The sequence below is a fragment of the Mesoplodon bidens genome (assembly GCF_964165515.1).
Source record: "Mesoplodon bidens genome assembly, chromosome: 13".
NCBI classification, from domain to species: domain Eukaryota; kingdom Metazoa; phylum Chordata; class Mammalia; order Artiodactyla; family Ziphiidae; genus Mesoplodon; species Mesoplodon bidens.
The window spans coordinates 47,444,395-47,458,776 of record NC_138169.1 but is presented as its reverse complement, the minus strand read 5'-3'; the positions used below and the strand labels follow the sequence as shown (position 1 = coordinate 47,458,776).

At 39.7% G+C, this 14,382-nt stretch overlaps 1 protein-coding gene across 6 annotated transcripts in view; it reads right to left on the bottom strand.

Annotated features, from left to right (window-relative positions):
• RNF125 (ring finger protein 125) overlaps positions 1 to 14,382 on the bottom strand; it is a 103,869-nt gene that overhangs the window by 11,628 nt on the left and 77,859 nt on the right. For all 6 annotated transcript variants that reach the window (XM_081253443.1, XM_081253442.1, XM_081253441.1 and 3 more), the window contains 3 exons: positions 9,710 to 9,863; positions 5,741 to 5,835; positions 3,253 to 3,343 (listed from right to left, as the gene is read on the bottom strand). In XM_081253443.1, coding sequence (XP_081109569.1) covers positions 3,253 to 3,343; positions 5,741 to 5,835; positions 9,710 to 9,751 — 228 coding nt within the window. In that variant the 5' untranslated portion in view covers positions 9,752 to 9,863. The remainder of the gene's footprint in view (positions 1 to 3,252; positions 3,344 to 5,740; positions 5,836 to 9,709; positions 9,864 to 14,382) is intronic.

Here is a 14,382-nt window from a genome sequence, read left to right as displayed (position 1 = left end):
CGGCATGTGGGATCTTCCCGAACCGGGTCACGAACCCGTGTCCCCTGCATCGGCAGGCGGACTCTCAACCACTGCGCCACCAGGGAAGCCCCCATTTGCCTTTTTTGAGTCCAATATTCCATAGATATAATTTTTCAAAAAGAAAAAAACATGGCAGAATATAATTACTGTGTGACAAAAAGGAGCTGTTCTGAAGGTTGCACATGAGAACAGTCAAAATTCCTTGATGTTCATAACTTACTACCCCCGTTTGCTTCAGCAACTCAGAAAGAAAAGATTAGTTGCTTGTGGTTTGATCTCGAATTATCTAATTCTATCTGGAAGGCAGAATCATTTGCCCAAATCTCTAACCGCCCTGAAACTTCTTACATCTGGTAAGTCAGATGATGTCACTGATCTTATCTGAAGGCAAACCCAGCAATTCAGTCCTTCAGAGCAATAATTCCTTGTTAACTTCCACACCAATCCAGAAGCAGCCTTGGACTCAGCCCTCCTCATCCAAGGATTCCACCAGGTGTTTTCACCTACGTGCCCCCAGAGGGTCCCTAAGCACGTGACCCCAGCCCTGCCACAGTATCTGCATCCAGCCTTTCCCTAACCACAGGGTTTTTCCGGACTTCTAGTGGCACTAGATGCTTCAGAGTGCATGTGTCTTAAGCTTCTACACTTAAGCACGAAACACTAACCCAGGAAACCTGAAGGTGTTCGGTTCCAGAGACCACTTTTACACAGCCCTGGTGTATTACAGAACCATGGCTTTTCTGAGCAATCTGTTCCTGCCTGAAGGCCTTGATAGCATCCTGGTCTTGTGGTAAAATTTACTTCACCTCCTCCACCTCTCCCAGTTTGGGTTCCCCAACTGTGAGAGTACATGGCTTCCTCTGAGAAATCTGCTCTAGCCTTGATTTGATATAGCTGCAAAAATGGTAGTAACCCGGCATCATCACCTGACTCACTTACTACTACCCTGTGAAAAAGGCATCATCATTACCGTCATCTCCATTTTACAAATGATGAAACAGAGGCAAAGAGGTTAATGGGATTTTCTGCGATTTGCACCAAAGCTTATCTCCTCCAAAGCCTAGGCTTTCCTCCCCCTGCCCCAGGGCATTTCTGTTCAATAGAAATGTAACAGAAGCCACACACATAATTTTATTTTTTGAGTAGCCACATTACAAAAACTAAAAGGAAACAGGTGGGATTAATTTTAATAATATGTTGTATATAACTCCAGATATACAAGTTATTATTATTTTTAATAGAAATTTATTGAAGTATAAACGCTTCACAATACCGTGTTAGTTTCTGTTGCACAACAAAGTGAATCGGCCATATGCATACACGTGTCCCCATATCCCCTCCCTCTTGAGCCTCCCTCCACCCCCCCATCCCACCCCTCTAGGTCATGGCAAAGCACCAAGCAGATCTCCTTGTGCTATGCTGCTGCTTCCCACCGGCCAGCTATTTTCCATTCGGTAGTGTATATATGTCGATGCTACTCTCACTTTGCCCCAGCGAAGCCTAGGCATTTTAACTACTAAATTCCACGATTCCTGGTTTATCTCTGTCCTTATGTCGGCTTTCTTCAGTGACCTCTATGACCTCTAAATCATAGAAGACCCAGCTTCCATGGACCACCTTCAATCTGATGGCCAAACTGAGTGGCACGTGGACTGGACTTCTGCGGAGCAGGTACACAGTACCAATGGATGGACAAATATGGGGCCTGCCCTGGAGGGATGCTATAATGCGGCCCATGGTCCAGAGTGCCTAGTGTTCCTCCAGCCAGAGCAGCACCCCGGGCACTACTGGTCAGGGCTCAGACTGTGTCGATAATATCTCCTTCATAGGGTTGCTAGGAGAAGGCAAAGAGGCACTCAGAACTCAGTAAATGGTAGTCACTATTATGCCATCCTAATGTTTTCTTCAAGCTTCCTCTAGGACGGTTCCCCAGGGACATATCATAAAACACCTCCTTAGCCCAGTTCCTCCCACAGAGCAACTTGAGCAGGAAAAGCCCCTGACAACCTCCTCTGCTGCCCCAACACATGTCTAGCTCTTAGATAGCCATTCCAAGAACCAAACCTCTGGGCCATTAGGATGAATAACAAATTCCTTTGACTGTGCTGTAGGAGGACTTTTGTCTTGAACTTGCTAGTGGAGCACAGTGTCTATGCCCTGGAGCTAGACTACTTGGGTTCAAACCGTAGCTCTGATTATTTACCAGCTATGAGATTTACCTCGTAAGACTTAACCTCTCTGAGCCTCAGTTTATCATTTGTAAAATGGGGATAAGAATCATATCTATCTCATAGGATTGTCGTAAGGGCTATCTAGCTATCTCTCCATCAATCACCTATCTAATATACTTACATTTCAACTTCACCCACTTTCTGAAAGGATTTTATGGAAAAAAAAAACAAACCTTAAGACAAATTTAAAAAAACCCAAACTCATATATATGAAAAACACATATACATATATACACATGTACACATATACAACATAAAACTAAAATAAAATTCAAAAAGCTCTTCAAGGTATCATTTTACATCTGTCAAGCCTGGATAATTTAAAAATAAGTGTACGTATAATTTATCCCTTATAAGTACAACATTCAAAAGTCCATACATTTGTGTTCATACCATCATTTTATAATTTCCTTCCATATAAGAATAGTCTCTACTCTGATTTTGTTGATCATATTTTGTCCTTTTTCTCTGAGTTAGAAATATGCTACAGGGTATTACTGTGTAAAGAACTCTCTTATTGGGTAATTCAAGACACTCTCCTAAGTCAAAAAAAATTTTTTTAAAATAAATAAATAAATGTACCCAATCTTGGCCAGGTTAAGGTGAAAGTGGTTTACTCATAAATTGCTGACACAAATATAAATTGACTCAAACTATTTAGAACACATTTCAAGAGTTAATAAAAACTTGCACTCTTGGTCCCAGAAATATCAATCTAAGGAATTTCCTCTCAGGAAAAAAGTGCTTTAGACGGAAAAGTTTAAATGTACAAGAATGTGAATTCGAATCCTAAAAACTGTTACCAATCCAAATGTTTTAAAATAGTAAAATGGCTAAGTAAATGATGACATATCCATCGTCACCCTGCCTTACCTCTCAACTATACAAAAATGAAAATTATAAGGGGAACTCCCTGGCGGTCCAGTGGTTAGGACTCCACGTTTTCTAATGTGTATCAAATTTAGACACTGCAGAAATGTATAATAACACAAATCCTCACCACAGGTCTCCTTTCTGATCTGTGATGAGTAATGCAATGATCCAGCAAGCTGTCTTCATCCAATTCCTTCTGACAAAATGGACATACACACCTGGAAATTACATAGAATACAAACGTTACTGAAATTGTTGATCATTAGACAGTAGTCACTTAACTAAAGGTAAAAAATAGAATGTAAGGGGATCTAGTTTCTAGTCCTCATTCTTTCTGAGTTGATGTTCTTTTTCCAATCCTGATAATAATCTTGGTGCCTAAATTTTTTCTCATGAGAAATGTAAATGTGTAACCTCACAGGGGCAGGATAGAGAATCAGTTATAGTGCACTTGAAACACTTGATTTTCTTTGGAAGAGAAGTACAATCTGAGCACCCCATTAACTGAGAAACAGAGGAACAAACCACCCAGCTGTGCCTAGGTTACTTCTTCTGTCCCTTTTACTTCCTCCCTTTCCTAAATCAGGTAACATCTGAATGGGGTGTTACTTTGTTCTCCAACTAGCATATCTAACAACACTGGCATATATAACTAAAGGTGTCAACTCACAGTATTAGCATCCAGTGAAGAATGGAAAATGGCCTGCAACTACCTTGTTACATCCTTATGCACACCTAGGAGTATCTGTCCCTCACATCTGTGCTGTCCAACGGACTAGCCATTCGGTATGTGTGTACTGGGCTAGTCCAAACTGAGATATGCTGGAAGTATAAAACACACACTCAATTCTGAAGGCTTTATATATACATAAAAAAGTAAAATATCTCAATAATTTATATATTGATTACATGTTCAAAGGATAAGACTTTGGCTATATTCAGTTAAATAAAATATATTACAAATTAATTTCACTTGTTTCTTTTTACTTTTTTGAGTATGGCTATTAGAGAATTTAAAATTACATATGTGCTCTGCATTATATTTCCATTGCACAGTGCTGCCTTAACTTCTTAGGGACAATATGGAGGCTTGGAATTTTTTGCTCACTTTCCATTGTAGATATAACTTCCTGTTCCCCAAGAGTTGTATTCTGGACAAGCTCCCTGCATAAGAATTTTAAAAATTTGAATTATGTAGTAAGTTCTTCCATAAAGCAAAGATTTCTATCTTAAATGCAAATATTAATCTATCCTGTAATACTGATTAATCAACAACACTTCTCATTTTCTGTTATTTCAATTCTTTATTATTTCATTCTAACCAGCAGGAGAAATTAGTATTTAAAGTAGGTTTCATATATTTCAAAATTTTCATAAAGCCTATCAACCTTACAATCAAACCACACAGAATTCATACTCTGCCTAGAGCTAAAATACTCACTTACAATTTAACAGAATGGCATAATCCTATAATAAAAGGTATATTTGCAAAGTAATCTCTAGTAAAATGAGAGGAATGGGGTGATCATTTAGACTTTTGGGTTAGGAAATTTAAGTTATATTTTGAGTAGTATATTTTCTTTTTTTAAACATTTTTATTTAAGTACAGTTGATTTACAATGTTGTGTTAGTTTCAGGTGCACAGCACAGTGATTCAGTTATCAATCAATCAATCAATCAATCAATCATACATACATATATATTCTTTTTCAGATTCTTTTCCCTTATAGGTTATTACAAAATATTGGGTATCTATCCCTGGGCTATACATGCGTTTTCTTAAAATAAGCAGAACTAACATTTATCTTCAGGAGAAAAGAAGAAATTATACTGAATACCTCTTTGGATAGCTGCGTTCATAAGCAGATTTAATGGTTTCAAAACCATCATCCCTATGCAGGAGAACACAAATCATTTCTTTATTTCTTTAGCAGAGGCAGATGCCGAACTTTCTAATTCCTCTGCCTATCAGGAGAGTAATAACCCAGATTTCTTTCTTTCTTTTTTTTTTAAGAAAAAATAATTAATGATCAATATCCTCCATTACACCTACTAGCCACCTCCATCCTTCCTCCAGCCCCATATAAGATTACCCAGAAAACAGGTATAGCATTCAGAATGCCTGCCCCACACCTGTTCTTTCTTGTTAGAATACATACTGAGATGTCACTTCGTCCCTTCTAAAGAGAAACCAGCAAAAGGAGAGAGAATGAGCTGGGGAACTGAGAGGAGGTGATGGAAAAGTAAAGACAACAACCTCTAAACCATCATCTACTTCAGGACTCTGTTAGTCACAAAATAAAGCCTAGCAGAAATTGAACAGTTCTGCTTTCTATTTTTGTATCTTCCTCCATATAAACTTGTCTGAGGAAGTTTCCACAATCTCTCCAGTGTTCAGTTGGTTCTCCCCATACAAAGTTTTTAAAGCAGAGAGAACAAAATTCTTTTGTAATTATTCCCATTAACAAATGATTACCAATAATAGGTATTATGGTCAGAAGCCAAAACATAACTACATACATATTTTCAGGACAAAAATGTTAAGCTTTCTGGCTCATTAAGTTCTTTATAAGCGTATCAAATTTAGCATTAAACTAAATTGTACTGAAACAAACCTTGTTGCTGTCTCTCCAAGTTCTTGTAGTGGTCCATACTTATCTATGTACTTCTGACATGTTCTTATGTGTGCCCTCATTTCACTGAGGCAAACCTATATAAAAGCAGATTAAAATAAGCTCACTGTTGAAAAGGGGTTCATTTCAGTCAATGAAGTCTTTTGTGACCCAGCTTTATTGCTTTCCTTATTTCAAATAAGGTCATAGTGTGGGGTCAGTTGATTAAAAGGATGCAGTCATGATAACAGTACAACCAATTTAAGGCATTATCAAGCATAACACTATTTTAAGTAGTTTTTTGGGGGGGCCGCGTCCCGTGGCATGTGGGATCTTTGTTCCCCGACCAGGGATTGAACCCCCAGCCCCTGCATTGGGAGAGCGGAGTCTTAACCACTGGACTGGCAGGGAAGTCCCAAGAAAAACACTATTTTAAATTTTTCTTACAACTAGAAGACCCAAAAGCTGAGTTCTTGAATTTGGTTCTTCTACAAAGTATATGTTTTTTAAAGTGCAAAGAGGTATATTAAATCAAATTTACTTTTTTTGGATACAATTACCTAAATCGGTGATGGAAAGAGGGAAGTAAGGAAGAAAAAGGGGAGGAAAAAAAGAGCAAAAGGAAGGAAAGGAAAAAAAGTAAAAAGAGAGATAGAAAGAAAGAAAAACAAAGAGAGGTAAAAAGAATAAATAGATGGATTTTAGAGATGTCCAGAGTAAGTGAAAAGAAACCCTGTGCTTCAGGGAAAGATATAAATACCATGGCTTTATAATACATCCAGTAGTATTACATGAATTCACAGTATACAGTATACTTAATGGCCCCATTAAGAGCAAACATAAAGGACAGCTACTGCAGTCCATTTTTATCAAGGCAGAATAAAGAGCCCTTGTCCTTCCAGATATACATTCAGATTTCCTAACCATGAGGGATCTGTTGCTAAATAACACATACTCTACTAAATGTGTCATTAGAAACTCTGATAAGATCTTGTGCTAAAGGAAGCTCTGTACAGCTGTAAGGTGGCCCACCCACCCCGCTTCATTTTGCCCAAGCTACGGAAGTTAAACCTCAGACATGAAATCTACCATGTCAAGAAAACAGTTATAACTGTCACAAAAGACAAAAATAAAAGCAAATGGGGGGCTTCCCTGGTGGAACAGTGGTTAAGAGTCCACCTGCCAATTCAGGGGACACGGTTTCAATCCCTGGTCCGGGAAGATCCCACATGCCGCGGAGCAACTAAGCCCATGCGCCACAACTACTGAGCCTGCGCTCTAGAGCCCGCGAGCCACAACAAAGAGTAGCCCCCGCTCGCCGCAACTAGAGAAAGCCTGCACACAGCAATGAACACCCAACGCAGCCAAAAATAAATTAAAAAATTTTTAAAAGCAAATGGAAAAGTAAGAACAAATCCTTGCTTTATAACTATCCATCTAAAAAGATGTAAAAGCTAGGACCGATCTAGGCATCTGTCTTAAAACAGACTGTTTGGGACTTCCCTGGTGGTGCAGTGGTTAAGAATCCGCCTGTCAATGCAGGGGACACGGGTCTGGGAAGATCCCGCATGCCACGGAGCATCTAAGCCCTTGCGCCACAACTGCTGAGCCTGCACCCTAGAGCCCATGTGCCACAACTACTGAAGCCCGCGTGCCTAGAGCCCTTGTCCCACAACAAGAGAAGCCACTGCAATGAGAAGCCCACGCACCGCAACGAAGAGTAGCCCCCGCTCTGCAACTAGAGAAAGCCCGTGCACAGCAACGAAGACCCAACGCAGCCAAAAATAAAAAAAAAATAAAAAAAAACCCAGACTGTTTTACAACTTTTAACATCCAACTTTGCACATCAGTGCTCTCTCATCTCCTTATGACTTTTGTTAAAAGTTTCTTTCTTCTTCTTTATATTCCTTGATCAACAAAGAGACACAGTCCTCATATAAATTAGCAATCTGGGGACTATGTCCTGACAGATGAATTGATAAATGGATAGAGCGTCTACCCCAGACACAAAACTGTGAAAGCCATTGTCAGAGGTGGCAGAAGGAGCACAAGCCACTGAGCTTGCGCTAAAGGAGCTTATCATCTAATGGAGGAAAAACAAACAAACAAAAGATGTGAAGACAAGCAGACACTGGGGACTGGAATACTAAAGCCAGGCTCATGGAAGGGAGGTAAGGAGGACTCTGAAGAGTAAGAAGAGTTGAAAATGGCTATAGGAGGAATGGCAGTATTCCTGACGAGAGGAAGAGACAGATACAAGAAATACCTCAAAGCAAAGATCAAAATACTTGTGAATAATCAGAAATGCAGGGGGGTGAAAAAGGAAGGGGATCTCCACCCAGGATAACTGAGAGAATGCTCTTGTTTCTGACAGGTACCAAAGGTGGGATAAAGAACTGGAAGACAAAATAATACGCTGAGTTTGATTCTGTGCATGTTGAACTTTAAATGATGGCAAAATATCAAAGTAAAAATAATCAGTAATGATATTAAGAATGTGAAAGCTATTGATTTTAAGCATTTACTATGTTTCACAGTGCTAAAAGCCACTTACATTTTGTTGTTTACCTTTACAACCACTCTGTGACACAAGCATTACCTTTTCCCTCAATTTAAAAGAGTCAAACAAAAACTTAGATTAATCACTTGCCCCAAATCACAAAGAGTAAGGGAGAGAATTAGTGTTTAATCCCAGGATGTCTGACTCCAAAGACCATGCATGGATTCCGTAATCAGGCAGCCACGAATAGATTTTTGAGTCTTACAAAAATATTCAAAAATGCATTGAGCATTTATTATGTGCCAGTCACTCTTCAAAGTGCTGGGTATACAGCTGTCAATAAAACAGTCATGGTCCTTACCCTCATGGAATCTTGTGGAGATAATGGATAATGGACATTAAATTTAAAAATTCACAAAAGCATAATTAAAAATGGTGATAAGTGCTATGAAGAGAAAGCACAGACTGCTAAGAGAAAGTGTAACAGGCTATATTTTAGATGAACAATCAAGAAAGGTTCTCTAGAGAAATGTAGATCTTCAGCACATGATCTCTCTTTTGATCTCTAGACTGGTAATACCTAAATACCCTTCCGTTAGCAGTTCAAATTTAATGTATCTAAGACTTAACTGTGGATTCTTCTCTGAATTTGCTCGCCATATTAGCACCTTCACCTACTCATCTCAGAAACTTGGGGAGCATTTTGATACCTCACTGTCACTCACCTCCACATCCAGTTAATTATCAATTTCCTTCAATCCCTCTCAGAATACACCTTGAAACAACTTCTTATTCCATACCTAATGCTAGACCCTAACCCAGCTTCCTTAACACCTATCCTAAAATCCACTAAACTGGCTTCACCAATCCTGCTTTTGCCCCCTCCAAACCATTTTCCACTCACATGCTAGAGTGACATCTTAAAAATATAAACCTGATCAAAAGCTTATACTTTTTCTATGACTCACTATTGCGTTTAAGATAAAATCTAGAATCTTTGTCACAGCTTCTAAGACCTCACATGATCTAACCAGGCTAGCATAATAACAACGGAGGAAAACTGCAGCAAGGAGGAAGTGGTCAACAGAGACAAATACTGCAAAGCCCAGAACAGTACAGGTGGAATTATGCGACTGGAATTGAAAATAAAGCTATTCATTGGGTGGGCTGCAACCGCATAGCAGGAATGGAGGCCACATAATAGGGGGTCATGGGAGTAATGGGAAGAGAGGAAATGGAGGTGGTCAATGAAAGCATTTGTTTGAAAAATGAGCTGACAGTGGGCATCAGGTGACTGCTGTCCAGCAGCCCATACATAGGAAACCAGAGGAAAGGAAGAGGAGAGGCTGAGACAATAAACTTTGGAAAGTCGGGGTAGGATGAGGTCAAAGGCATAGGTGAAACAACTGGCTGCAAAACAATTTTCTCAGAGTTCTAAGCCGGTAACTATGAGCAAAGGCAGGGTCACATACCAGGGTGTCACACTCAGTGCAATTCTGGAACTCGGATTTCATTTTCTTGGCTACATCAGTGGCTGGAACTCCTTCAGAAGGAAGATATGCCCGGCAGTAAGGACAGGTCCACTTATTGTTCTTGAGACTGGTAGCAATGCAAGAACGGCAGAATCTACAGGACACAAACCAAGAACACATCACTTTCCTTAACAGTATAAAGGAGCCACCACTAGGTGTTCATTTATGGAAACCGTATTTTAATGACACCTTGTACACTAAGAGCTGTTCTGCCAAACGAAAGCTCTATCTGCATCCTACAGCTGCTGGGGAGTCTCTTACCTTCCCTGCAAGACCTCCCTGGGGCCACACATTCTCACCACGTGTGCTGCACGCATTGAAACAGAAGGTGACAGACAAAGTGGTGAAACAGCCTTCCTACAAACAGAAGGAAAACTATAACTCAAATATTGCCAGCCATAAAAAAGAATGAAATAATGCCATTTCAGCAACATGGATGGACCCAGAGATGATCATACTAAATGAAGTAAGTCAGAGAAAGACAAATATCACATGGTATCATTTATATGTAGAATCTAAAAAAATGATACAAATAAATTATTTACAAAACAGAAACAGACTCACAGACATAGAAAATAAACTTACCAAAGGGGAAAGGGGGAGGGAGGGACAAATTAGGAGCTTGGGATTAGCAGATACATACTACTATATATAAAATACATAAACAACAAGGGCCAACTGTATAACATAGGGAACTATAATGAAAAAGAATCTGAAAAAGAATATATCTATATCTATATCTATGTGTGTGTATGAATGAATCACTTTCCTGGATACCTGAAACTAACAAAACATTGTATATCAACTATATTTCAAAAAAAAACCCCTCTAACTCAAAGGATATCTAATGTGTTCTTTCTTTTCTTTAATCCTATTTTACCTTAAAATCTGTGGGGCTGGGGGGAATAGGTCTTTGCTCTGTGAGATTCTGTGTGTTAGATTAGAAAATAGCAGCAAGTTGAGGAGGTAAAAATACGAAACACGTTAAAGTCTTCATAAAATAATTTTAAACTCATCCTCAGATGCAGGAAATTATCTAATCAAAAGTACCACTTTAGGAATGTCCTCCACGTCAGTAAATACATTCTCTGTTTACTTAAAGATGATCATGATGAAATCTTAACACAGTCAACAGAATTCACAGAAAATCTTGACCTATCTATGGGAGCTGCTGAAGGCTACATGTGCACAGAAGTAAAAGTGAGCATTTCAATAGGTTATACACATTAGCATGAGCTGACAGCTCTTAACTCAGCATGTAATATATATTTGCGAATATTTATACACGGCAAAAGTTAAGCTGTTTAAGTAAATTATACATACTGAAAAGTTCATATATCATAGGTATACATACAGCTGAATGAAGTTTCACAATCAAAATTCCTAGTATATTAGCCATTTCTGATTCTTTTTAAAAAAATTTATTTATTTTCATTTTTAGCTGCGTTGGGTCTTCGTTGCTGCGCACGGACTTTTCTCTAGTTGCGGTGAGCAGGGGCTACTCTTCGTTGTGGTGCGTGGGCTTCTCATTGCGTGGCTTCTCTTGTTGCAGAGCACGGGCTCTAAGCACACGGGCTTCAGTAGTTGTGGCACGCGGGCTCAGTAGTTGTGGCTTGCGGGCTCTAGAGCGCAGGCTCAGTAGTTGTGGCACACGGGCTTAGTTGCTCCGTGGCATGAGGGATCTCCCCGGACCAGGGCTCGAACCCGTGTCCCCTGTATTGGCAGGTGGATTCTTAACCACTGCGCCACCAGGGAAGTCCAGCCATTACTGATTCTTAAAAGTATTCTCTTCCACCTCTGTTATAAAAGTCTTATATTCACACAGAGGATGCTTACTTCTGCACTGTTCTTGAGGCATCTGCTTGATGTTGATGCCTGCCCAGCACCCATTTCCCCCTTTTTCTTGCCATAGCATCCTGATTTTGCTCTGCAGGAACTACACCTCTTATATGAGATACAATTTGGTGGGACCTCAATCCAGGTGCCCATAATCCCCTGCTGAAGGCAGAGCGCCTAATGTCGGCCACGCTAAGTAAACCCTCTCTGGGAGATGAATACTAAACAGAGTGACATAAAGACTGATTCAGCAACAACTTGATAGGACTATCCTGCTCTTTATTTAGAACCCCAGATCTGCCTGGGTTCCTACCCTTTTCTTCCTGGGTGTTTTTGTTATTAATGTCGTTTGGTAACTTTATATTTTGATATAATTTCAAATTTGATACACTGCTTTTTTTTATTTACAAAATTTTAAAACACTTCCACATACCTTAATTCATTTAACCTTAATAAACCCCTAAGAAAGATCATTATTTCCTTTATAGATGAGGAAACTGAGGTACGTAGAGGTTAAGTTACTTCAGCAAGGTCACAGCTACAGAAAGTGCCTGAACTTTGTTGACCTTAAGCTGGGGTTTCCTGACTCAGAATTCAGTGACCTATCTTTCCACAACTGCAGCTACCCCAGTTGGAAAGAGCAATACTTTCAGAATCAAAAGACCTAAGTCCCCTGCTGTATTTTACTTCTATCTGCCTCAGGTGATTAATTGTAAGTTCTAAGGCACATTTGCCCTTGCATTTCTTTTAGTCCCTAAGAATTGGTTCTCAAAGTGTAAGCTTTGAAGGGTATTTATTACAAATGGTCCAAATGCTCAACTCATAATTAACATTTCTAATACAACACCTGTGGTTCTGACAGGAATTCTTTGTTTACATAATTTAGGAGCAAGCAGATAACACTGTGTTTCTTGTCAACTAAAAGTCTTCCCCCCTTTCTCACAGTTTGAGTTTTATGCTAATACAAACAGAAGATGAATATTGGTGCAAAGGGACTTCCCTGGTGGCACAGTGGTTAAGAATCTGCCTGCCAATGCAGGGGACATGCAAAACAAACAAACAAAATATACTGGTGCCAAGCCCCGTGGTAGGCACTGATACAACATCAGCTCATTTCACCTCATTTCGCTCTCACAGGAATCCTAAATGCTGCTCTTTCTCCTTACCCTGACTGATAGCAAACTGAAGTTCAAAGAGGTGTAACAACTTGCTGAAGTCACAGAGCCAGAAGATAGTAGTATTTTTTTTTTTTTTTTTTTTTTTGCGGTACGTGGGCCTCTCACTGTCGCGGCCTCTCCCGTTGCGGAGCACAGGCTCCGGACACGCAGGCTCAGCGGCCATGGCTCACGGGCCCAGCCGCTCCGCGGCATGTGGGATCTTCCCGGACTCAGGCACGAACCTGCGTCCCCTGCATCGGTAGGCGGACTCTCAACCACTGCGCCACCAGGGAAGCCCCTCTTCTGTTATTTTATAAATACTTCATACATGTTTTTGTAACTATGATTGATAACCACAATGGAAATTCCTAGTAGATATTCATGAAAAGTAGCACACTTGAGGCATTAAAAAAATTTTTTTTATTGGCGTATAGTTGCTTTACACTGTTGTGTTAGTTTCTGCTCTACAGCAAAGTGTATCAGTCACACGTATACACATATCCCCTCTTCCTTGGACTCCTTCCCATTTAGGTCACCACAGAGCACTGAGTAGAGTTCCCTGTGCTATACAGTCTGTTCTCATTAGTTATCTATTTTATATGTAGTAGTGAATATATGTCAGTCCCAATCTCCCAATCCATCCCACCCCACCCTTACCCCCTTGGTATCCATACGTTTGTTCCCTACGTCTGTGTCTCTATTTCTGCTTTGCAAATAAATTCATCTATACCGTTTTTCTAGATTCCACATATATGGCTTAATATACGATATTTGTTTTTCTCTTTCTGACTTACTTTACTCTGTATGACAGTCTCTAGGTCCATCCAAGTCTCTGCAAATGGCACAATTTTGTTCTTTTTTATGGCTGAGTAATAATCCATTGTATATATGTACCACATCTTCTTTATCCATTCATCTGTCTATGGACATTTCGGTTGCTTCCATGTCCTGGCTATTGTAAATAGTGCTGCAATGAACACTGGGGTACATGTATCTTTTTGAATTATGGTTTTCTCTGGGTATATGCCCAGTAGTGGGATTGCTGGGTCATATGGTAGTTCTATTTTTAGTTTTTTAAGGAACCTCCATACTGTTCCCCATAGTGGCTATATCAATTTATTGAGCATTTAAAAAATCAAGTCCCTCCCTATAACCCCCCCAACTAAGTCTGTACAGTGGTATTATCTGTGGCATGAAACTCACAAATAAGCATTATATAGATGTCATTGCATTATGTGAGAATATTAGTTGCAAATCCGGTAGATTAGTCAATTAACTATACTTTTGATAGAAGAGATTATGAACTGGAGAAAACACATCAAGATCAAGGTGTTTTGGAACAGATTGAACTTACTGATTATGAGTATATGAAAACCACAGCTTTTAGAAGTGTTACCATGGAAAGGTACTGGATGCTGCTGCACCTCAAGTCTCATTTTCTGGGGTGCAGAAGCAAGACTGCAGAACTGCTTAGTTCAAAAGATCTGAGGAGAACATTCTCTCCTTAAAGGTACAGTTATCAAATTCAAGTCATGAGAGCTGAAGCATCTACCATCCTTACCCTAGCACCTTGGCATGAAAAGTATACAAGTGATCATTTTCTGAATCGTCTAATCAGAA